The sequence below is a fragment of the Ipomoea nil genome, unplaced genomic scaffold (assembly GCF_001879475.1).
Source record: "Ipomoea nil cultivar Tokyo-kokei standard unplaced genomic scaffold, Asagao_1.1 scaffold1619, whole genome shotgun sequence".
In the NCBI taxonomy this organism is placed as follows: Eukaryota; Viridiplantae; Streptophyta; class Magnoliopsida; order Solanales; family Convolvulaceae; genus Ipomoea; species Ipomoea nil.
The window spans coordinates 1,253,349-1,276,614 of record NW_017618047.1 but is presented as its reverse complement, the minus strand read 5'-3'; the positions used below and the strand labels follow the sequence as shown (position 1 = coordinate 1,276,614).

The 23,266-nt window shown below is 37.5% G+C and overlaps 3 protein-coding genes across 4 annotated transcripts; all 3 read left to right on the top strand.

Moving 5' to 3' along the window:
* The first annotated feature begins 459 nt into the window (after positions 1-459).
* On the top strand, positions 460-1,614 carry LOC109191256. The gene has a single exon (XM_019341840.1). It carries the CDS (start codon positions 460-462, stop codon positions 1,612-1,614), a length of 1,155 nt encoding a protein of 384 aa, XP_019197385.1.
* A 9,151-nt stretch (positions 1,615-10,765) lies between these two features.
* Positions 10,766-14,976, top strand: LOC109191212 (nitrogen regulatory protein P-II homolog). The gene is made up of 8 exons (XM_019341792.1): positions 10,766-11,123; positions 11,232-11,277; positions 11,415-11,442; positions 12,464-12,551; positions 12,757-12,824; positions 12,916-12,985; positions 14,460-14,495; positions 14,693-14,976. The coding sequence occupies exons 1-8, from the start codon at positions 10,919-10,921 to the stop codon at positions 14,761-14,763; spliced, it is 612 nt and encodes a 203-aa protein (XP_019197337.1). The 5' UTR covers positions 10,766-10,918; the 3' UTR covers positions 14,764-14,976.
* A 3,215-nt stretch (positions 14,977-18,191) lies between these two features.
* LOC109191337 (SWR1-complex protein 4-like) lies at positions 18,192-22,991 on the top strand. Of its 2 annotated transcripts, none has more exons than XM_019341962.1 (17): positions 18,192-18,724; positions 18,835-18,924; positions 19,044-19,109; positions 19,198-19,257; positions 19,361-19,417; positions 19,683-19,812; positions 19,974-20,041; positions 20,162-20,254; positions 20,416-20,463; positions 20,530-20,697; positions 21,109-21,219; positions 21,365-21,460; positions 21,609-21,683; positions 21,774-21,831; positions 21,968-22,002; positions 22,095-22,181; positions 22,734-22,991. In XM_019341962.1, the coding sequence occupies exons 1-16, from the start codon at positions 18,611-18,613 to the stop codon at positions 22,170-22,172; spliced, it is 1,347 nt and encodes a 448-aa protein (XP_019197507.1). In that variant the 5' UTR covers positions 18,192-18,610; the 3' UTR covers positions 22,173-22,181; positions 22,734-22,991. The 2 variants fall into 2 exon arrangements, with proteins under 2 accessions (XP_019197507.1, XP_019197506.1); XM_019341961.1 differs by lacking the exon at positions 22,734-22,991 and adding an exon at positions 22,340-22,643 and having other exon boundaries at positions 18,193-18,724.
* The last annotated feature ends 275 nt before the right edge of the window (positions 22,992-23,266 follow it).

Sequence of the window (23,266 nt, the reverse complement as noted above, 5' to 3'; positions counted from 1 at the left end):
CATTGATGTGGAGGAGGGGGAGATAAGGAAAGGTGAAATTGAGGAGGAGAATTTGAGAGTGTTCAAGCAACTGAACCACTCTCCAGGTAGAAGGCTCACTAAGTCTGAAAAAAAGGCTTTTGCAAAAGGATATGCTGGCTCAGATTCTGGAAGGGGGAGTGATATGCTGGCTCAGATTCTGGAAAGGTGGTTAAATAGGCACTTGTCCAATGGGGGCAAGTCTGTTCTAATCAAGTCAGTTTTGCAGGCTGTTCCCACTCATGTCTTCTATGCAGTGCAACCTCCTAAGGCTGTGATCACAAACCTGGAGTTTATAATGGCAGATTTCTTCTGGGGGAAAGTAGATGGAAAGGCCAAATATCACTAGAGTTCTTGGACCAACCTGGCAAGGCCAATAGAAGAGGGTGGGGTGGGGTTCACAACCCTGCATGATGTTGTTGAAGCAACTGGTTCCAAGTTATGGTGGAGGTTCAGAACATGCAGGACTTTATGGGGAGATTTTCTGAAAGCCAAGTACTGCTCCAGGATGCACCCTGTGTGCAAAGCTGGCAATATGGGGAATCCCATGTATGGAAAAGGATGGTGGAAGCAAGGGAGAATATGGAAAAGGAAATTGAGTGGAGACTGGGCAAGGGGGAATTAAGTTTTTGGTGGGACAACTGGAATGGGAAGGGTGCCATTACTACAAGGCACAATATAAGGGGGAAAACAAAGTCAAAAGATCTTGTAAAGGACTTCTGGCTTGGTAACAGGTGGAAGGAGGAAAGTCTGCAGGAACCTGTAAGAAGAGACATTAGGGGATTGAGCTTGAGACAAAATGTAGAAGACACCCCAATTTGGCTGCCTGATAAGAGTTGTGGCTTCTCCCTTGCTTCAGCAAAGAAATTGGCCAGAGAGCAGAACACAGTTAGCTCAGCTAGGCTATTTTGGTATGCAAAGATTTGGCAGAAATATGTGCCCTGGAAGGCTTCCTTCCTTGCCTGGAGGGTCTTCAAGAGGAAACTTCCCACAGATGATAGGTTGAGGGCATTTGGATATCAACTGGCTTCAAGGTGCTACTATTGTGCTCAACCTGAAGCTGAAAGCTTGTCTCATGTGTTCTGTGAGGGGGAAACTGCCAGGAGGGTGTGGCAATACTTTGCTGGGTCCTTGGGGCTCTTGCTGCAAATCAGAAGTGTGAGCCAAATCTGCTATGACTGGTGGAGAAAGAGGCACAGGAACAGATTGGTTAAGTACATGGCTGATAGGCTCCCAGTCTTGATTCTCTTGGAGCTGTGGGCACACATGAACCAGTGCAAGCATGGGAATGAGAAGGTTTCAGGAAGCAGAATAATTTTTAAAGTTTCTAAAGGAATAGCAGATTGTGTCAAGAGGAAGTGGCCATCATGGGATCCATTCCCTCCAAATTGGATCTACATCCTGAGGAAGGCTCAAGGTTTTGGATGCACAAGGATTGTAAGAAGTGTTTTTTGGAATAAGCCACCTCTGGGTTGGCTCAAAATTAACCTTGTATGGAATAGGGAGGGCTGTGGGTTTATCATAAGGAACTCCCAGGGTGAGTTCATGCTGGCTGGAATTCATGCTGACCTGGGGCAGGCTCTAGGATCTTGCTGAGCTTGGTGTTTGCAGAGAGGCATAGGGCAGATACAAATTGAAACTGATCTTTCCCTGGGAAATATGGGAAGGGAACAGCCTGGGAACTTGATAATCTCCTGGAGAAAATGTGATATAAAGGTAAACTGCATTGCTCATTGTCTCTTAGACAAATGCAAAGACAAGCATATGACCTTTCTGAGAGTTGGGGCCCTTCCAGCTGGGTTCCTCAAGCTTTTAGGCCTGGAAGGCATGCCACACTTCCTCATCTTTCCAGGTGCTGATGTTCTGAGACCATTAAAGGGAAGGCAATGGGATCCTGGGATCTGAAGGACTTCTGTGGGGCTCCTGAAACCTGATGATTGGCTTGGAGGGATCCTGGCCTATGAGGGTGCATCTGATCTGGGCTGATTTTCTGGAAGACCAGAAGGCTGATGGAATAAGGCTCCTGATCACATAATGGAGTTGTCTGGTGCAGGAGTGGAGGGGCTTTTGGGGCTCCTTTCAAGAGAAGCAACTGCATTTGGATGGGGCCTGAAGCAGCAACCTGAAGCTGATTCTCTGAACCTGATGCTACAAGCTGAAGCTGGGAAGAGGCTGGGTAGTCCATCTCTGAATCCAAAGCTTATGAGTTGATCTCCTTATGTAGATTGGTGAGTATTGTTGTCTCTCTTGGTTCTTGGTCTGCTGGAAGGTTTACTTGGCTTGCAGGTCTGCTTGGCATTCCCTATAGGCTATGTCTTGAGGGTTTGTGCTGGTTTGGTGGTGATGATTGCCTTGAGAGGGCCATGCTATGCTAAGAGGTTGCAGGTCTCATGTGGGGGCTGGTTGGGTTTGGTTGGAAAGGAATGGCAGGAAAAGAATTGGGAAAGGCAATATGGAAGATTGGAAAAGATTGGGACAAAAAGATGGATAAACTGAAGAAATGGAAAGATTGGAAATGAATTGTTGAGGAAGGATGGGCAGTTTGGTGGAGCTCTTCCATTGCTTGTTCATGATGACATCCCATCGATGATTTTTGATGATTTTGACCCGCCTTGAACTCTTGTACTTTGTGTGGGCCCGTGTGCCTGTATTTTGGCCTGCGAGCCGCTTCTTTATGTTCCTTATTTATCTTTCATGTACTATTACTTCATGTTGGAAATGAAAAGAAAAATGAAAAAAAGATGAAAAAAGAAAGAGAAAAGAAAAAATGAAAATGAAAAGAAAAAAGAAAAGGGATAAGAGAAAACGAGAAAAGAAAGAAAAGAAATGAGGGAAAGAGTATGAGAGAAAGAATGAGTGGTAAAATGAGGAAATAGAAAAAGGAAAAGATAGAGTGATGTGAGCTAAAAACAGAGAGTGTGTGAGGTGTTCTTGGAAGCTATGAAGTCTTGCTTGTCGGGACCGAGTCTCAACGTAAGGTGTTGGCGGTACAACATGGCACCCTAGTCCGGGCTGAACGGTGCACCGGGCAGGACTAGTCAAATCCGTTGACCTGGTCAGGCTTGCTGCTGGCCAATAGTAGCCGAGTCCCTTCTGGACTCCAGGGGGGACGAGTCTTAATTTGGGGGGTTTGCTGTTTGTTCGCGTCAGCCTGTTAATGCTTATACACCCACCTTATGAGAAAGATTGAAATAGTTGGGGTCAAGGGAACAGGATGCTTGTTTGTTCTATCTTGTTTTCTATCTTTGCAGGTTGTTGTTTCTTTGGCCTCCGAGGCATTGACTGGTCTATAGGCTTCTTTGGTTCCGCCTTAGCAGGCATCCTTTAAGATAAACCAGGCCTCAACGTTGGTGCAAGCGGTAAGAAATTGCATCTTGGCCCAGGCTGAACGGTGGTCGGGTAGGGGTTTTTCAAATCCGTTGGCGGTAGTTGATGTTATCACATTTGTGCTTGTTTTTATGGTTATTTTGAATCATCACAGTAATTAAGCTCTTTAATTTTGCTTATTTAATACATGTTTTCCTTGCTATTATCATTTAATTATGGTTCGCACTTGTTTTGAATATTTTACGGTGTTTGTTAGTGTTTTTGAACCATTTTAGGTCAAAGATATGACCAAGGGGAGTTCAAGGATGAGTTTGGAGCAATTTTGGATGAGTTCGGGGCCCAGTGGACTCGACGCGTCGAGCCAAGGGTTCGACACGTCGAAATTTTCCAGTAGCTAATTAATTCGCGCACAGGAAGTCTCGACGCGTCGAGAAAATTCTCGACGCGTCGAATATGTGTCTGTTTCTGGGATAAAAACAGACGCCTAAAGTGGCGCGGATAAAAAAAACAAACGCCTAAAGTGGCGCGGATAAAAAAAAAAACAGACGCCTAAAGTGGCGCAGCTGGGCAAAATTCAATACAAGCGCGAGATTTCTTTTCCTAATATCAATTGCACGGACTTCAAGGCTCATATCTCCATATTAAAAGTTAGCAATTCAAGGAATCTTCCAAATTCTTAATATCATTAAAGACGACAATTTCTTTATTTAAATATAGGAATTAGAATTTGAGTCCAATACTCCAATTTGGTACAAGATTCCTATTTCATCTCAACTTTGTACCCACTATAAAATCCCTCCTTCCTCAACCCTAATACCAGACCGAACACGGAGAGATATTCAGAGATTCTTAGAGACAAGAAGGAGAGAAATCAAGAGCCACAAGTTGTCTTGGAAAGCAAGGAGGAAGCCAGGAAGATTTGGGAAAATCGTCTGGTTAATTCTTGTACTCTTTTGATGATTTGTAATTCTTTATTTATATTTGCTATGTATAATTTAGTCATGCTTGGCTAAATTCTTTAGAGATTCTTGGGTAAAAGTGTTTATGAACCTATGTGCCTGAGCTCTCAGTTTCTTTAATATATTATTATTTGGGTTTAATACTTGTGTTGCAATCGTGATAATATTGTTTGATGCTTGTAATTAATGGCCATAGTTACTAGCTTCATAGCCATGTTTGTGTCACCAATGGGAGTTGGGGCATAAATTAGGGTACACACAATTGCACCTAATGGTTGGACCTTGGGAAAGGGGAACTTATTAGGGGAAGTTTATTCTAGATTGTTGCCAATCGGGAGATGGTAGTAATTAGGAATAATTGAATGCTGATCTTCGATCTTAATGGGTGTTTAAGCCACGGGAGTGGAAATTCACTAGGAATAGAGATTACGGGAGTAATTCGATTCCACTTTGCATTCCCACACAAATCTTAATTCCAAACTAAATATTGCAAACGATAATTGGCACTAGGTGATTAAATACTTGAATCCCATGAATCTCAACTTCTCTCTAATTGTTTTCAAAATCCTGAACCTCTGTTTTATTTTATTTATTTTATGCCAATCAATCATCTAAGTAATTGTTAGGATTAACTCTAATGAATAAGTTAGTAACTAGTGCTTGATACAACCACTTCCCTGTGGATCGATAACTCGTACTCCGAGAATTATTTGTTTGCAAATATACTACGCATCAGTAGTCCAGGCTTGCTGCTGGCCCATAGTAGCTAATCCCGCTAGGGTTGGTTCTGGTTTGTTGCTGGTGCTGATCGGGGTTGAGCTATTGGCTGCTCTGTTTTCTTTTTATATCGGTCTGTGTGCCGAAGTTTTGGCCTGTGAGCTGCCTTGTACTACTTATGTTATTTCTGGACTTAGACCTGTGTGCCGATATTTACCTTTATATTTAGATGGGGAGGTGTGTATTATTGCTTTGTAACAGGGCAGTCAATAGCACCCCAGGAGATGTTGCGGTTGTGGTTGCAGCCCGGTCAGATTGCATTATAGTGATGGGACGCTATGGTGCAGCTGGCGGGGAAGTGCTATGGCGTGTGACACGCAATGTGGCTTTTCCCCTTGTCACCCATCTACACGTTTATATGATGGGTTGTGATGTTGACATACTATACTTGATGCTCATTCATCGAGCTGGCGTGCAGTCTACATACCACATACTACTTGGAAGCATTCTTTTATTAATTATTATTACTTAGCCTAGTATTTGGTCTAGTGTTAGTGTTATGCTAGCATGGGATTTGGGGCCGCGCATGTTATAGCCCCGGGGGCCTTCGTCTGTAATCTTTATTTACTCTTTTTAGTTTAGATTAGTTAGTAGGATTTAGGCCATGTGGGGTCTAAGTCCTTTCATACTTTGTATTGGCTTCGGCCTCTCTTTTGCTATTAATAAAGTATGACTTTACTTTAAAAAAAAAAAAAAAATCCCTAAACCCTAGGTGCAACAGAATCCAGATGATGATAGGGCACTCATTGACTATAAGGAGAGCGTTGCTCTTCTGCAAAGACAGGTTTCTATCGAAGAAGAATATTGGCAACAGAAGGCTCACATGGTGGCCGTTCAGGAGGGTGACAGGAACTCCAAGTTCTTTCACTCGATGGTAAAAGAGAGAAGAAGGAAACTCTATATTCATAAGGTAAAAGATGACACAGGACAATGGATTGAGGATAGACAGGGGATAGCACAAAATGCTGTCGCCTTTTTTGAAAGTCTATTCACTGCGGAGGCAGGTAACTTTGATTTGTCTAAACTTGACTGTGTACCGCGTCTGGTGACGGATAATGAGAATGCTAGCCTTATTGCTATCCCTGAGGAGGATGAGGTTAAAAATGTTGTGTTTGCCATGAATTCTGTTAGTGCTGCAGGCCCTGACGGGTTTTCTGGGGCATTCTATAAATCTTGTTGGGAAATTGTTAAGGGGGATGTGGTTAATATGGTCAGGAGTTACTTCCTTGGTAGGGAGTTCACCAGGTCCATTACTCACACCTCTATTGTGCTTTTGCCCAAAAAAGCAAGCCCGGAGACATTTGCTGACTATAGGCCAATTAGCTTGTGCAATTTTAGTAGTAAAATTGTCACTAAGTTAATGGTAGTCAGGTTGGCTCCTGTTCTCCCGAGATTGCTGTCTCCTCATCAAAGTGGTTTCGTCTCGGGGCGGTCAATCACTGATAATATTCTACTTGCTTCTGAGATGTGCCATGGTATTACGCTAGGAAACCAGGATGTAGTGCTGAAGCTAGACATGGCTAAGGCCTATGACCGGATATCCTGGTTTTTCCTTGTCTCTGTGATGCGTAAGATGTGTTTCTCTGAAGTATGACTTTATTTAAAAAAAAAAAAAAAAAAAAAAAAAAAAAACCTAAACCCAACCCTAAACCCTAAACCCAAAAGCCTGGGAGGTGGAGACTGGTTCTGCTGTAACATTGGGGGGGTTGAGCCAATGAAGCTATAAGTAGCTGAGGCTTGAGCTCCCATGATCTATTCCCAACCCAGCTGTTATGCTGGGCAGTCACTGAGGGATTCAGCAGTGTTGAGGGACTGGCAGCAGGAAGGAGGCTCTAAGCTGACCTGCTGTGCAGATGGTTGCTGGCTGATCTGCAATATTTTTGCAGAAATGAGGCCATTTCTTGCAGGTGAAGATGAAGTGGAGTAGCTTTGGAGAGAAGACTTGGAAGCACCAGGGCAAAGAAAAGATTGCATGCAAGTTTAGCTCTGAACAGCAATATACTTGGGGTTGGGGGGGCTTGCTTGTTAAAAGGTAGGCTCTCCTAGAGGGTGAGAACTTTAAGGTTCCTATTGGGCTTGATATTTGTATGGTGGAATTGAGGTTAAGCTCCAAGTATAGCACACATCCTGAGATGGGAGTGTTTGAAGAGATGGAATCCCTTAGGAAAAAAAAAAAAAAAGAGAAAATAAGAGAAAAAAAGAGATGGGGAAATAAGGAAAAAAGATAAAAAATAAAAAAATAAAAAAATAAAAAAAATTGGATGATGAGAAGTGAGGAATATGAAGAAAAGAGGAAAGGAAAATGAAGGAAAAGAAAATGATTTGGGAATGGTTGAGAGCTTTTGGGAGATTCATTGCTTAGGTCGGGACCTTAAAGCCCCCGGGCTAAAACATAGTACGCTATGCCGAGGGGGTTGGTCCTTGGCATAAGGGTGAATGGGGAGGGAGTCATTGCTCATATCGGGGCTCTACAAGCCCCCCGGGACCAAAACATAGTACGCTATGCCACGAGGGGTGAGCCTTGGGTATGACGGTGGAAGGTGGTGAGAATCTTTGCTTAGGTCGGGTCCCTTAAGTTCCCCCGGGCAAGACACAGTGCGTTGTGCCGGCGGGAATGGGGCCTTGGCCTAAGGGAGACTTAGGGTAGAAGGGATTCTCTTGGATAAGCATCGGTCCCACCCTGGGTGTGGGACGGGGAGCTTAATCTTGACTAATGGCTTGTGAAAGAATGGTGGTTTGGGAGGTTAAAGTTTGAAACCGAAGGGAGAGCTACCTTTTAAGATGATTTAGCCTTCATGGCCTTGATATATACGGCTTGTTCAAGAGCTGGACAAAAGAGTAGTCTTTCTTTGGCCCTTTGATTTTTAGGCCGTAGGCCTTGTATAGATTTAGGCCGTGTGGCCACAGTTTGGTTGATTACCTTGTGTATATATTTGAGGGGTGGCCACTTTTGGGCCACCTTGTGTATAGACATGAATTTTGTTATTAATATACGCCGGTTCTTTGTAAAAAAAAAAAAAAAAAAAAAAAAACCCAAAACCCTAAACCCTAGACATTCAACCTAGGGCTCTAACCATATTTAAATCATCAAAATCATAGTTCATCTTTTAACATCAAGAACCATCAAGATTCATCAAGAACATCACATAATCATCAAGAACCTTTTATCATCATCAAGATCACACATAAATTCATCCCATCAATCATCAAGATCATATCATCAACATCATAAACGATTCATCAAGACACAAGTGTAGAGAGGAAGCCAAAGAAGATAATTATAGCAAGGAAAATAGGTTTTGCTGAGACATGGGTTACCTCTTAGCCTTAATTAATTTCCTTGGCTATGAAGGGTCTTTCTTTAATATTCCTTCCTTCTTGATTTCTCCTAGGGGAATTCTTGGAACTTCTTGTGTGGTGAGAGATTATTGTGGTGTGGGTTCTAGGTGCCTCCTATGCCCCCTATTTATATGCCTAAGAGTCCCTAATTAGGGCTAGTTTTATTACTTCTAGGACTAGGGGATTAGGTTTAGGGATAAGGTCTCATGGACTATGGTGGGCCTTTTCCTAATTAATTATTGGAATTTAGTCCTTTCTTTTGGGTAAATGATTAAATGATTAATTGGTTTTAGGGGTCGTAACACGGGGTGTTACAATTGCGACTATAAAGAAAGCGAGTCATTGCGACTCTAGAGAAAGCGAGTCATTGCGACTCTAAAGAAAGCGAGTCAATGTGACTCTAGAGAAAGTATAGAAAAGTGAGTCATTGTGACTCTAAGAAACCTCCGTTAACAAGTGTTCCTTGATGCCAAAGAAAGAGTGTATTTGTATACCTATCTATACTTATACTATAGCATCCTGTTTATCCTTTGCATGATTAAAATGATTTGCACGCGTTGCATGAAAGTAAGATAAGAAGCATGACATTATATTGTCTCTCATTGAGTTATTTGATAGCATGAGATTGCTTATTGAGTATATGATAGCATGAGATTGCTTATTGAGTATAGGATAGCATGGGATTGCTTATTGAGTTATTTGATAGCATGAGATTGCTTATTGAGTTATATGATGATATGAGATTGTTGTTAAGATATATGTTAGCATGAGATTGTTTGTTAAAGCTTAAGTATATTATTAACCATCAGTTTGAGAATAATTAATGTATAATGCCCTAATAAGATATATATATATATATATATATATATATATATATATATATATATATATATATATATGTGTGTGTGTGTGTGTGTGTGTGTGTGTGTGTGTGTGTGTGTGTGTGTGTGTGTGTGTGTGTGTGTGTGTGTGAAAGCATGAGAATGTTGATAAGCTAATTAATTGAGAAAGTATGTCTAATTGTTATTAGGTTGCAAGCATATAGAAGTCATGTGAGCATGTTTGAATGTAACTTAAGTGATTGAGAATGCTTGATCTAAATATGTGAAACAAATCTTTTTCAAAAGTATATGGCTATAGTATTTTACAAGGTTGAGTGGCGTTATACTTAGCTTCGTGCTAACGGGTTGCTTTCTACTTGTTTGTTTGTTAACCCCTTTCAGGTTGGCCAAGTTCATGAGAGCGTTCGAGTTAGACTAGATTAGCTTAGTGTGCTAGTTGTAGTCTAAACTCTTACATCAGTTATGTTTTTGAGACTATGGTTGTAGACTTATTTAGTTGTTTTGATGGTGCTGGACACTGGGGTTCAATCCCCAAGTTATTTTAAGTAGTAAGTTTGTGGATGTTTAGAACCTTTCCTTGCCTGTGCAATCACCGTGTACGGTGATTGTGGCGGTGACACCTCTTTATGATGATTAATAGATTTATTGTGCTTGTTAGTATTTCCTTTCTAAGTTAAATAATTGATAATACGGTTTTAGAAAAGTGGGGTGTTACATCAACATTCCAAAAAAGCAAAGGATTTAACTTTTTGTCAGTGTACTTACCATGTGCTGCCCAATCCGATGAAGAACATCTTCGCTGATGAGAAGCCATATCCGCCGCATCAACGAACGATTTTACAGCTTGCTTTCACAATCCCTTTACGCGTCCAACACTGAATGTTCACAATGATGGATTTTGGTGCTTCGCGCTGAATTTGAGAGAGACACTACGGAAGTCAATTACGGTCGTGTTTTTGTTCTTCCCTCTTCGCAAACATTCGAACAGAGAAGGGTTTATAAAAGAAATCTTATATTTGATTATTTTACATGGGCTAAAAATGACTAGAATACCCTTAACATAACAACGGTTGTGTCGAATTCCGGTGGGTTGGCCGGGTTCTTGGTCGGATGAGACCAAATGTGGAAAAAAAAAATTGAAGTTGAGCACTTATTATGTCCGAAATAAAAGTCGTGAATCCCATTTGTTACCGCAAGTGAACTCGAGGGACCAAAAGTGGAAAAAACTCTTTTGTACAAGTTTTATTAAGGAATTTACTTCTTTACCCTTGATATTAACTCTATCCACGCACCACTAACGCCAAGGACCAAACTCGTCACTTCATTCATAATTGATTGTCTAGAAATAGATACAGTAATAACATATGGACTGAATCGTCACTACAATTATAACTCAGGTACCAAACTCGCCATTTTTCAAAAATAAAAATAAAAATAAAAATTGAGTCGTTGAGAATTAAAATTGTTAAGACAAGTATATTTGGGGATATTTTTGGGATTACATCTTTGCGGTCGCGCCAAGGTTGTCACCACAGGCTGTTCATGACACAGTAGAGATCCAGACGTCACTGTTCACGTCTACTGCTAGTCTGCTACCATCACAGGGTACTCGTTTTTCCAGGGACTAATTCAGTAGCTCCTCCACGGTCGACTCGAATGGCGTCTTCCTCAATTGTGAATTCCAGTGCAACTCTCAACACCTTGCCCTCTCGTTTCTGTGAATCCCCTAATTCGCGCATTACTGCTGTTGGTTTCTTCTCACTTCTCCCCAAAATAAGCCCCTCTGCACACGGTCTCACTCTCAAAGGCGGCCCCTTTAGTGCTTCGCATTTCCCAATTGTCCGAGCTCAATGCTCTCCAGGTACCCTTTCCACAATCACCCATTTCCACTTCCAATTTGGGGTGGGGAGGTTGTGCCTGTTGGCGTTCCTTTCGTATTCTAACTCATTTCTTGGTTGTTTTCATTTAGAATACATTCCAGATGCAAACTTTTACAAGGTCGAAGCAATTCTAAGGTGCAATACTTTGTTTTCTTCTTCTTTTAGCCATTTTTTTAATGAGCCAAAATATTCATTTCGATTATTATTGTCCTTTCGATTCATTGGAGGAGTGTTACCATTCTAACCCATTTCCCCACTTAATACTGTAATAGGCCATGGAGGGTCCAAAAGGTTTCTTCGGTAAGAGCTTCTGCAAGTCATCTATGAATTGAAAATGCTTTCATGTGTGCACCAAACTATTGACTCTTCTTAAGTTAATGCTGGAGTTTTTTTCACATTCAGTGCCTATCAGCACACATATCTCTGTTTTTTGTCTCTATGTTGCTTCCCAAAAGTATGACAAGTAATAAAGTGAATATTTCTTTTAGGGCTGAACATTGACCTTTAAAAAAAATATCTGAGATTAATGAGAAATATCTTTCTCTAGCATGCTATATATATGTACATATATATATATATATATATATATATATATATATATATATATATATATATATATATTGTTGTTTTGTTGTTAAGTCATTTTTGTCTTTCAAAATCCAATAAATGAGCAACCAAAATATTGTATATTGACCATGCTTGTCAACATTCTTTATATATAACACACTCTTACTAATGAGTAACCAAGGAGGTACTAATGCTAGGTGATTATGACGTATGCAATCATATAATGAAAGCAATCACTGCATAATTAAAGAACATAAGATCTACATTGAGAACCCTACAACAGGGAGAAACACCAGAGACTCAAGGTTTACTATGTTGGTGTTGACAAAAGAATATTTAGGGTTGCAAAGAAAGTGATGCCCTAGAGGAGTTTATAATTTTATATAGTAGAGATCCCTATACCTTGCAGTGTAAGTAGTACTATTCCTTGAGGTGATAGCTTTAGGAATGTAAAACCCCTTTAGAAAACAAGTTTTTAGTCTCCCTTTTGTTGCATGCACAGGACTAGGGATCTCTCTTGGAGTCTTGGACCCTAAGACAGTAAGACCCTCATGGAGTTGGGTTCCAATGTCCTTGGACTAGGCCCATGAGGTTTGGCCTTGTGGTACATCTTTGACCCAGCTTATGGAGCTGATGATAATCATACCTGAATAACCACCTTCATGCTTTCGTTCAGCTATAGTTTCTTTTGAATTGTATCTGCACCACTACATATAAAAGGAATTTCATTTATTGAACTTTGTGAAATGAAAAGGGACTTCTGGAAATGGGAATTCGTGGTGTAACAATTTCTGATGTCCGGGGCTTTGGCTCTCAAGGTGGATTATCAGAGAGGCAAGCAGGTTAGATCTATATTTGCTTGGACTTTTAAAATGTTTCTGCAGCTTTACTTTATTAGTATTTAATTTTTAATTATTCTGCAACTTTACATATCACATATCAGATACTAATATTCTTGAGCAACTCACATACTTCTTACAGCATGCTTGATGCTTCATAAGTTTTCTTTATAAAAACAAGACCTTTATGTTTAGGATTTGTTGTCAGGTTCAGAATTTTCTGAGGACAAGTTCTTGGCAAAAGTTAAGATGGAGATTGTTGTCAGCAAAGACCAGGTTTAGGAATTAAATATTTATTTTGCTACTTTATATATGGTGTTTGCTCGGGAGTAGGCCTAATTTAGTTTTTCATGTTGTCTTCTCCTAGGTTGAAGCAGTCATAGAAAAGATCATTTCAGAAGCTAGAACTGGCGAGATTGGTGATGGCAAAATTTTCTGTAAGATTATTCCCCTTTTAACTTGTAGAAGATAAAATTTGATGCACTGTCTTCTTCCACCAATTGGAAATGTATTTTAGAAGTTGTAGTTTCTTCAACGTATTCTTATAGTTCTATTGATTTACCTCTGGAAGCCTGTATTATATAAGGGAACTAGTTACTTCAATGGATCCTTTATGCAGTTTTCTTGATCTGATTTTGAAATATAAACCTGTATGGCTGTATAACTGTTATAATATAAGGGGACTACACATTTAAAAAATTTTAACATTTTTAAATTTAAAAAGAAAATGCAGCCACTGCTTTTGGATGTTTGAACAACTTATTGCTTTCAAATTGAATCTCAAAGACCAAATAGGAATATAAATTGGTTCCATTTGATATTTGTAAACTAAATGGTTTTTTGAGTCTTTGCTAATATAAGTGTTTACCTTTCTGGCAATTGTAGCAGTGGGTTAAATTTAAATATTTAATAATGATGTGCTAAAGATTCTTCCTATTCATATGCTGCATAATTAATTTGTAAGTCATTTGCGATTTGGGCCATTAGTTTAGACATGGATGATGATAACCATATGGACCTTTACCACCACTAACAATAACATAATCATTTTAGTAGAAACTTCATTTTATTTCTGTGATTGTAGAAGAAACTTCACACAAGCTAATCATTGTGGATGTGTTTCATGAACTGGATATTGGCCTTTGCCAAGATGCAAGACATTGATATTCTTATTTGTTAACGTTTGAAGGAAAAGGCTCACTGTAGTGTTTAACTCACTGTGTATATGATATTATTATTAAGCCTGAGACTGTATAGTATATATAGGTACAAGGAAGGTTTGATAGCCACATACTAACCCACTAATTTAAACTCTTACAGTCCCAAATTATTCTATGATCATCAGAGAGTCCAATGACTTGAAATACTTGCTTTTTAATCAATTGGTTTTACCATCAGATGTTGTAGTCATACACATTATGATGCTGGAAAGTGGAAACTGCCTCATTCATCAACATAGGATATTATCGAAGCTGACCTGTTATATGATCTCTGAATTGTAGAATGGGTTATCATTATATTTGAGTTGTTTAAATTCTAAAACCCTTGACTTGTGGATTATTTATTCTTCCTTGGCTAATGTATTTGTAAGATATGATGTGTGTGTGTGGTGGTGATCTGATGGTTCTATCTTTCTGTTCTTGGTGTGTTTTACATGAGCAACATTCTTTCTTTGAGAAAAAAATAAACCAAGCTAGAGGAATGAAAATTGAAAACAGATAAATGAGATAAAGTCGCAAAGGGGATTGAAAAGTGGTTAATCAAATCTCAGTAAGATGATGTATAATGTAACATGTTAAAATGTGTGACTTAATACTTTTGGTGGTGAAGAGTAAGTACATTGCCCTTCTTTAAGCAGTTAAGAATTGGTTGGCTGTCAAATGATTATGCTTATTTCTGTTGTTTATGCAGTGATTCCTGTTGCAGATGTGATAAGAGTGCGTACTGGTAAGCAACCAAGAGTATGTAGAGTAGCATACTCTTTAATTATATAGCCCATTTTGTATTTATAAACGTGGTTTGGAGGATCTTTTATCCACAAACTTTCCCACTATCAATTGTTTTTCTAACCTCTTCCCTCACACCTTCCTCTCTGTTCCTGATCACCTTTTTTATAATGAGTGGTCTATCATTTGCTAAATCAGGAGAGAGGGGGGAAAAGGCTGAGAGGATGATGGGTGGAAGAGCTGATATGATCGGTGTGTCGAGTGCTTGAAGCGGTGGCTGCAATGCAAGGATACTATCACCTTTCTTGATCCAGCTGCATGGAGGTGCTGGTTTTGATGTTTCTAAGAAATTAAGAACCCCGTGCTGGTTTTGATGTTTCTAAGAAAGTAAGAACTAGTTCAGGTTGTGTGGAACGATGTGGTGTGGTTAAAAATAATTTTATTTCGTAATTGTTATGAGAATAAGTCTTAGTGTCCCCTAATTCAAGGTGTTATATATATATATATATATATATATATATATATATATATATATATATATATAATAAAAAAAAAGTGAAAATTTCATAGTCATATTACTCTTACGGTTAATGTTGGTGCTGAAGGGTTGAATCACAAGTCTAGAGGAAGGAGATGAATAGATTTGTGTAAATTTTGAAAATCTTTATTGTTTGAAATTCTAAGTTTAAGATAAACGCATGAACTTAAGTTAGAATACTCAATAATAAAGGATTTTTGCAGCGAAAATTTTAGGTTCAATAGTGTTATAGACTGAATGTAAAAGTTAGTAAAGTAAAAAGAAAAACAGATTTTTGAAGTGGTTCAGCCAAACCCAACACTTGAGTCTTGAACACAAAGTCGGTTTCAAGCTTCTTAGGTTTTTCACAAGTCTCAACTTGTTACTCAGACTTGGCACTTGAATCTTCACTTCTCATAGATCAAATTCTGAGCTTGATCTGAAAATATTTAGCTCTTCTTCTCTTTAGCACTTAGAACGCTTTGGATCACTTGATATTTCTCAATAATAAGACCAACACTTTCTTTAGTCTTGATTGAAGGTATTTATAGGACCATTTAAAATAAATATGTTGGATGAAGATAAATTTCAAATGTCTCTTAATCCTTGATTTTTGACTAGTGGACATTGTAAAATGTCATTCATTCAAGTGGTACATTTGACTAAATGGTGTCAAAAATCTCTCACTATTAGCATATCATCCGTCAACTAAATAGTAACAACCTACAAACATAATTTTATAGTTTAATAAGAATGCATGATATATTGATATTACATCATATTTGAAATTGAATATTATAATGCTTACCATTAGGGACCTTAAGTGGATACCTTCTAGGTAATGCATCTCGAAAAACTCTACTGTTTGCTACATATACTTTCCATTTTCATCTATAATCTGTAGAGGTAGCTGGAATTGACTTAGGATCTTTGAATAGATGATTTCGGAGTTTCAAAAGAGCATTTAAAATCATATTAAAGTATCGACTAATAGTTTTCCCTGACCTTTGAAAATTGTTTTGAATGATCTTATTTTTTACATGATGAGCAATAATATGTAAAAAGATTGCTACTTGCTCATCAACAAGCATATTTATTGTTGGCATTAACCCTCATATAGTTTGTAACATTGCACACAACTTTACAAAAACATGTCGATTCATCCTAAGTTAAGATATGCATTTTCCGTCACAAGAATACATCATTCATAACATATATTATCGAGACTTTAAAGTATTAATAATATAAGATTTCACACATTTTTTTCTTAGAACACAAAATTGTCAAGGTGGACATCATCATTATGAATAATAAACTCACAGAAGCACACATATCCAACCACACATGCAATACAGATACGAATCTTTTTCTTCTTTCAATATAAGTTATTAAACACAATCAAACCATAACTACAAATTAAATTAAAAAATTACAATACTCAAAACACACACACACACACACACACACACACACACACACACACACACACACACACACACACACACACACATATATATATATATATATATATATCAAATACATACAAATAATTAATTTCTAGAAAATAAAATTTAGAAAAATACCTTTTGTTTGAAGCTTGAAGAAAAATTCCAATATAAATTAGATGCAAATGGCAGAAGAGATGAGAAGATAGAGAGAAAGATAGCATAAAAAAATTTAAGTTAAATAAGGATAAAATAGAAAATAAAATATATATATATATATATAAAGTTATTCGAACTCATGAATAACTTAATATCAGGGGGCAGTAATAGTTATTTCCCTTGTAGGGGGAATAACTCATTCCCAGGAACAAGGTTCTTTGGAATACAAGTTCTTTAGATCTATTACTGGGAATGATATTTTATTCTAGGCTTATTCCGTAAACCAAACGTGTGACGTTAGTCTTTTACACTCTCCTCAAATAATGACATAATGAGTATTAAGTTTTCTTTTGCTTCTATCATCTCTCGTGTTTTCTTTTGCTTCTATCATTTCCCAGTCGACTCTTTTCTCGAGTGCTGGCAGCTACTACAACTGTTGCAGTTGGTGTATGGACTACTTGAGCATTCATATACTTGTTCGTAAACTGCATCCTCAAGACATAAGGTTTGTGGAGCTTTGTAAGTCTTTTTGGCCTAATTGCTGGAGGAATATCATTTCTGTTTCATTGTGTAGGGGGACAAAATGTATTAAAGTGATCATATACTCAGCTTTACACAACATAATCATCACACAGGAAATCAATAAATTCAGCACGTGCAACATAACTATAACGGAGAATGCTTATTCTAGGATGACAATCATGTCAAGCCTTCAAAGCTTTAGCTCAGTCTATATAATTTTACTTTTATTTCTAATTCTGGGCTCAATCTAGAGCTCTAATTAGAGTGAAAAAATAATAATAAATTTAGCTTGTGTATAAGTATACTGGAAAATACTTTTTTTGGGTTTACAATAATGTGAAGCTAGCCTTAAATGTTAGAGTGAATTTCATACATCTAATTCAATTTTAAAAAACAATAATAACAACATCCAATTCTGATGCATAAAATGGTATGCATTGAAAGAGAGAACAAGAAAGTCATGTAAGACAACAATCAGTTCAAAATTCAAATAGTCAAATAAATAAATAATTATTTGTCCTAAAAAATTATGTTGAAATTCTTAAATCGAACCGAAGCAAATCTGATCTGAAACTGGTTATTTTTTATTTTTTGTTTTTTGTTTTTTTTTTTATTTGTTCAAATCGAACTACAATGTTAAACTGAATGATTTTATATTTCAAAATCGAACAAACTGAAATTGAAAAAATTTGAATCCAAAATGGGAACACCCACTCCTAGTTATATGTATTCATCATGCATTCTCACAATCAAGATAATATACCTACAATGACTTCATATTGTTTGTTTCATTCTTTATTGGTTATTGTTAATTGGTACCGACTTATCTTGACCTATAGTGGTGAGTAGTTTGGATCAATATTCTAATATTATCAATTTTTTATTTTTTTAATTTTTTTTTTTGCAGTATAATAAGGAGTACTATATTATAGTCACTAATTAACCCAAATAAATCAATGTATATGCAGATATTTTGCCTTCAAATTATTAGACGAGTGTTAAATTCTAGACTAATTGAACCGTACTACACCTTCAATTAGATTAATTTCTAAATTGCTTTCGATAACCTTAAGCATCCAATGTGTAATTGCTTTATGCGGTCTGCCATACTGCCTCGCCCTACCTGGACCGCCTACCGCCAATTCACATCCTGCTTCTCTGTGTTTCTGCCAGCCTCCGACCCCCGTAAGCAGCCAAGCCAGTTGCCGTTCGTCCGCCAGAGATCTGCAACGCGTCCGTCTGGCAGAATAGCTGATGGAAGGCTTTATTCACAAAATCATGAATAAATTTTGATTTATTATTCATATGTATTTGATGGAAGGGCTTTGGCAGTTTATGTTTTGAACCCAACCTGATTTAATCTAATGTATTCGATTTTCATCATATATAGATATATATTAGCAAATTATATTTTCGTTATATAGCAATATCGAAGAACAGCGGAAGCAAACCCTAATTTGTTGGAAAGATCAGATGGATGCAAAGGACATTTTAGGGCTACCGAAGAATTCACTGTCCATACCCCAAGAAAAGAAGTCTAGACCTCCGAAAGAGTCTCAACGCAAACCCGATGGCATTTCACGAGAAGTACTTAGTTTCTCTCTCTATTTCTCCACTCGTGGAACATGTGTAATTTCTGCTCTGTTTTGAGTGTATGGTTTATTTGAACTGTTGGTTTGAGCTCTGTAATGTTTTAGGTTTACGCCCTTACAGGAGGTCTGGCACCTCTCATGCCTGCTATTGATATCAATCATTTGAAAAGACGAACACAGGCAGAGAATGAAAAGGTTACATGACTGTTGAACTCTTCCCTTTTTTTTAATTTTTTTTTATTTTTATTTTTTTATTTTTATTTTAATTTTAACTGCTTATGTAAGGCACTGATGTACTTCAATTCTCCCTCCAGATTACATGGCAATGGCTTCCTTTTACAAATTCTGCCCGAAATGACAATTTGCAACTATACCACTGGGTATGTCTAGCTCTTCATTGTGAAGTCTATGTTCAGTGTTGTGAGATTTATGTAGGGAAAAGAGCTTTTCTGCCTCTTCTGTTTTTAGGTGAGGGTTGTAAATGGTGTTCTGCCAACAGGCGATTATTCCTTTGCTAAGTATAACAAGGTATGCTGAAGAATCTTTCTATTATATAGTCCTTATTCACAAATATGTCTTTTTCCAAAGCTTTCCTGGACCAATTTATTTGTTTGTTGATGATTGAATGCAGTCAGTGGATGTGATTGAATATACAGATGAGGAGTATGAGAAATATTTGACTGATCCCGTAAGTATCTCACACATTAAAAGTGCGATAAGTGCGATGCACGGGTGCAAATACTAGTTAAATCTAAACGACAGTATTGTCCCCTTAAAATAAACTTTATCCACGCTCCAACAACCAGTTCATGAAGTTCTAAAGTGTATCAGTGTAGTAATAGTAATAAACTAGTCAAACTCTCTCTTTTGCCCATATAGTTAGTGTGTCGTATGTCAACGAACACTCAAGTAATCTATTATTCTGATTTTAATTATACCTTCTCTAATATAAGATGTGGACCAAGGAAGAGACAGGCCAATTATTTGAGTTGTGTAAGAGGTTTGATCTACGGTTCACTGTGATAGCCGATAGGTTTTCATCGTCACGTACGATTGAGGAGCTTAAAGATCGTTATTATACTGGTAAATCATTTATCTCTACTTGCTGATTACTTCTCCTTAGTGTTTTGGTACTGTTTATTTTTGTGGGTTTTAATGCAGTAATTCTTTATATTGTCAACTGCTTACTATTGTTGTATTGTGCTCTAAACTTATATAACTTGCAATTTTTTGTCTTGTCTTAGTATCTCGAATTGTCTTGAATTCAAGGGCTGCATCTTCTATTGATGTTGCTGGGCATCCTATTATTAAGGTTTGTAGGCAGTTCCATTCCTTCCTCTTTACATTTAAAGAGTATATGCATTTCATTCTGCTGTCTACTTTTCTGTGCTGTTTCTATGTTTATTGTATCCAAATTATCACAATTATGTAGGAACCATACAATATGCCTCAAGAGATTGAAAGGAAACGTGCATTGTCCATGGTACTTTCGCAGACAAAGCATCAAGAGCGCAGAGATGCAGAGGTTGTTTTTTTTTTTTTACTTTTGAAAATTGTGAACAAAGGAAAACAGAAAATTCAATTGATGTAGCCCTGAATAGACTTGCTTGATGAATACATTGAATATATAACTTACTACATCAATCACTCTTTTTTATCTGTTTACTTCATTTCAAATCCTTTTAGGTCCTTGCTGAAGCAAAGAAAATAATAGAATCCCGTAAAGTTGCAAAGGTAATTTCCAGTACTGTGCCCTTGACCCAAACAAAGGAGGTGCTTACACTTTGTTTTGAATGAAAGGCTGCTGAAGATTCAGAGCTACCAATCATGTCAGATACTTGCCCAGAAGGTTTGGATAGGGCCATTAATGTTGATCCTGTCTCAACTTCCCCAAATGCTCAATTTCCCTCTGGCACAAGTGCTGCTCCAATATCAGAAACTGCTTCTGCTTTAGCTTCTCTTCACATGGTGAGCTTAAGTTGAAGAAGGAAAATATAAAAACATTATGGCCCTGTTTGGTAAAACAGTTAGCCTATCAGCCAATTTTGGCTTATTTGACCACTATTAGTGTTTGACTTGGTTAAACAATCAATATGAGTGTTTGATTAATTAGTTTTTTGTAACAACTTATTGCTCTAAAATGCTAAAATTCAAAAAGCTACTCAAACACTCATATTGAGAAAATCATTTTGTATGTAATCAACTAACAACTAATTTATCAAACACTTTTCTACAATCATTTAATGCTATCAACTAGTCAAACTCATTAACCCAATCAGCTAACTACTATCAGTCATTTACCAAACACCCCCTATGTTAGTGCTGAGATGGTATTATACTATTATTGCCTATCTTATTGACTGGTGATTCAATTTTCAGTTGGGGGTATACTTGCGTACATATGCGCTAGAACAAATGGTGCAAGAAGCAAGCTCATCAGCTGGACTACGGACTATTAAGCGTGTTGAGCAAACTTTACAAGACCTAGGGGTTTGTCCTGGCTCCAAATACCTTTCTGCTGAACCTTTTGTGTGTTTGTTTGAGATCATCTAGCATGTGCTTGTTATTTCCTTTAGCTTGTTACTCTATTTGTTTCCACTAGTTTAAGAGGAGAAGTTGGAGTTTGCTTTTACAGGTTAATTTGAAGCCAAAAGTCCCAACTAAACTTGTATGTGCTGAGCATCTTGAACTTAGAAAAGAAATTTTGACCCTTTTGAATCTTCAGAAACAGGTATGTATAGTATCTCTAATGTTATCTGTAATCTTTGTGAAACACCCCCTTCCTGAAATCCTAATATAAGATTCACAAGTTACGGCTGCTATTTGTGGCAATTTTTTTTTATTTTTTTTTAAATTTATTTTTCGGGTTAAAATTTCAGTTGCAATACAAGGAGGCCGAAGGTTCATCTTATCGTGATGGTTCATATTCTGAAACTCCTGGTTCACCGCCAAAGGTGAGCTAGCCATTCTCTGTTTCCCGTTTTTTATTGTTTAAAGAATTAAACAGAAGCATGCAGCATGTATTATTTGATGTATATTGGCAGCGGTCACAGCGTGGAGTTGATCAGGACCGAACATTCATTCCTGACTTAAGTTTTGGAGGTAATATTGAACTTTGATTTTGCCATATTGTCATTTTGTTGATTCTTACCAACCCCATGGGGCTCCAGGTGAATCATCCCTACTATGTAATGGCTTAAATTAAGGATGATTTCTAACTTATTTGGTTGTATGTTAGGGGAAAGAGTTGGTAAAAGGGATCAAAAACGGAAGGTATGCTCATTATTATGTATTATTTCTGTGGTTTCTCTTTCTCTGAAAGTTTCTACTAATTGCACATTTCTCTGAAATTTGGGTGGGTGAAGACACCTGGAACACCCAAATTTGAAAGCTCACCAGCAACCTCAAAACGGCCACGGAAGTTGAAAGCTTCAGATGGATAGGCTTGGCAGGTTAGTACATAGTTTCAAGTTCTATGGCTGAAATTGCGATCATAGAACGCTATTTTATTGTGTGAAGTGTCCATGTAGAATTCTCTGGGTAGAAGTTAATACCAAATGCAATGTTTATGGAAGTGTTTTGTGATGGGGTGCTTGTGTTTTTACAACAGGAGCACTGCCTTTCTGAGAATGTTTCCTCGGGTGTTGTGGTGTGCTTAAGCTCTTGAATTGGTTTTAGCAAAGCATTTTAGAATCTAATGCTTTATGAAATGTGGAGTCTGCTTTTTGTTCCTGCATGGGTGGTGAAAGCGCACTGGCACATCTCTGAATCTGACAAGTTAACATTTTTAAGTTTCAGCTATCTAATCTAATCTGTATATTCCCGGAATTAACGGAGTATTTCTTAAGTTAACATTTTAAGTTTCAGCTATCTAATCTAATCTGCATAATTTATCCGATAAATCATTTAAGTAATGAATATTTTTCAATTTCAAGGATGGCAGAGTAGGTTTATTTTTTTTTAATTTTAACAAAATATGTATTTAAATTAAGGCGCAGTGACAGGTGGGAGAAGAGGATTTATTTATTTTTTAATTCTAGAAAATTAAAAAATCACTGCTCTGTCGGAAAGAAAATATTGGAATCAACCAAATGAAAGCCCTTCTTCTCTTACAAAATGCCTCGTTCGTTCTGTTGTGGGAGGAGGGCAGGGCAAAGTTGAGTTTCCCAATCTCTTAATCATTAAGCAAGAAAAGCAATTTCATTTTGCTATAAAAAAAAAATACACAATCTCATTTGTAAAATTCTTTTTATTCTAAAATTTCTATATGCAAGCATTTATTTAACATCACTTGGTGATAGCAAATCAATCATAAGTGTTATGCTAAACTTAACTTTTAACATTTCGGCATTGGAATTTGGAAGGATACTCCTGCCGTGAAAATAGCCAATCCGCAAGACTGCATCAGCTATCACTCACGTGAAAAGATTTTCCCAATTGCAATCAATGAGGGATTGAGGCTTGGGTACTGGGTAATAGTATATTTACATACCAGTCCTTAAATAACTTTGGTATTTAAAGAATAGGGTAAAAAAAA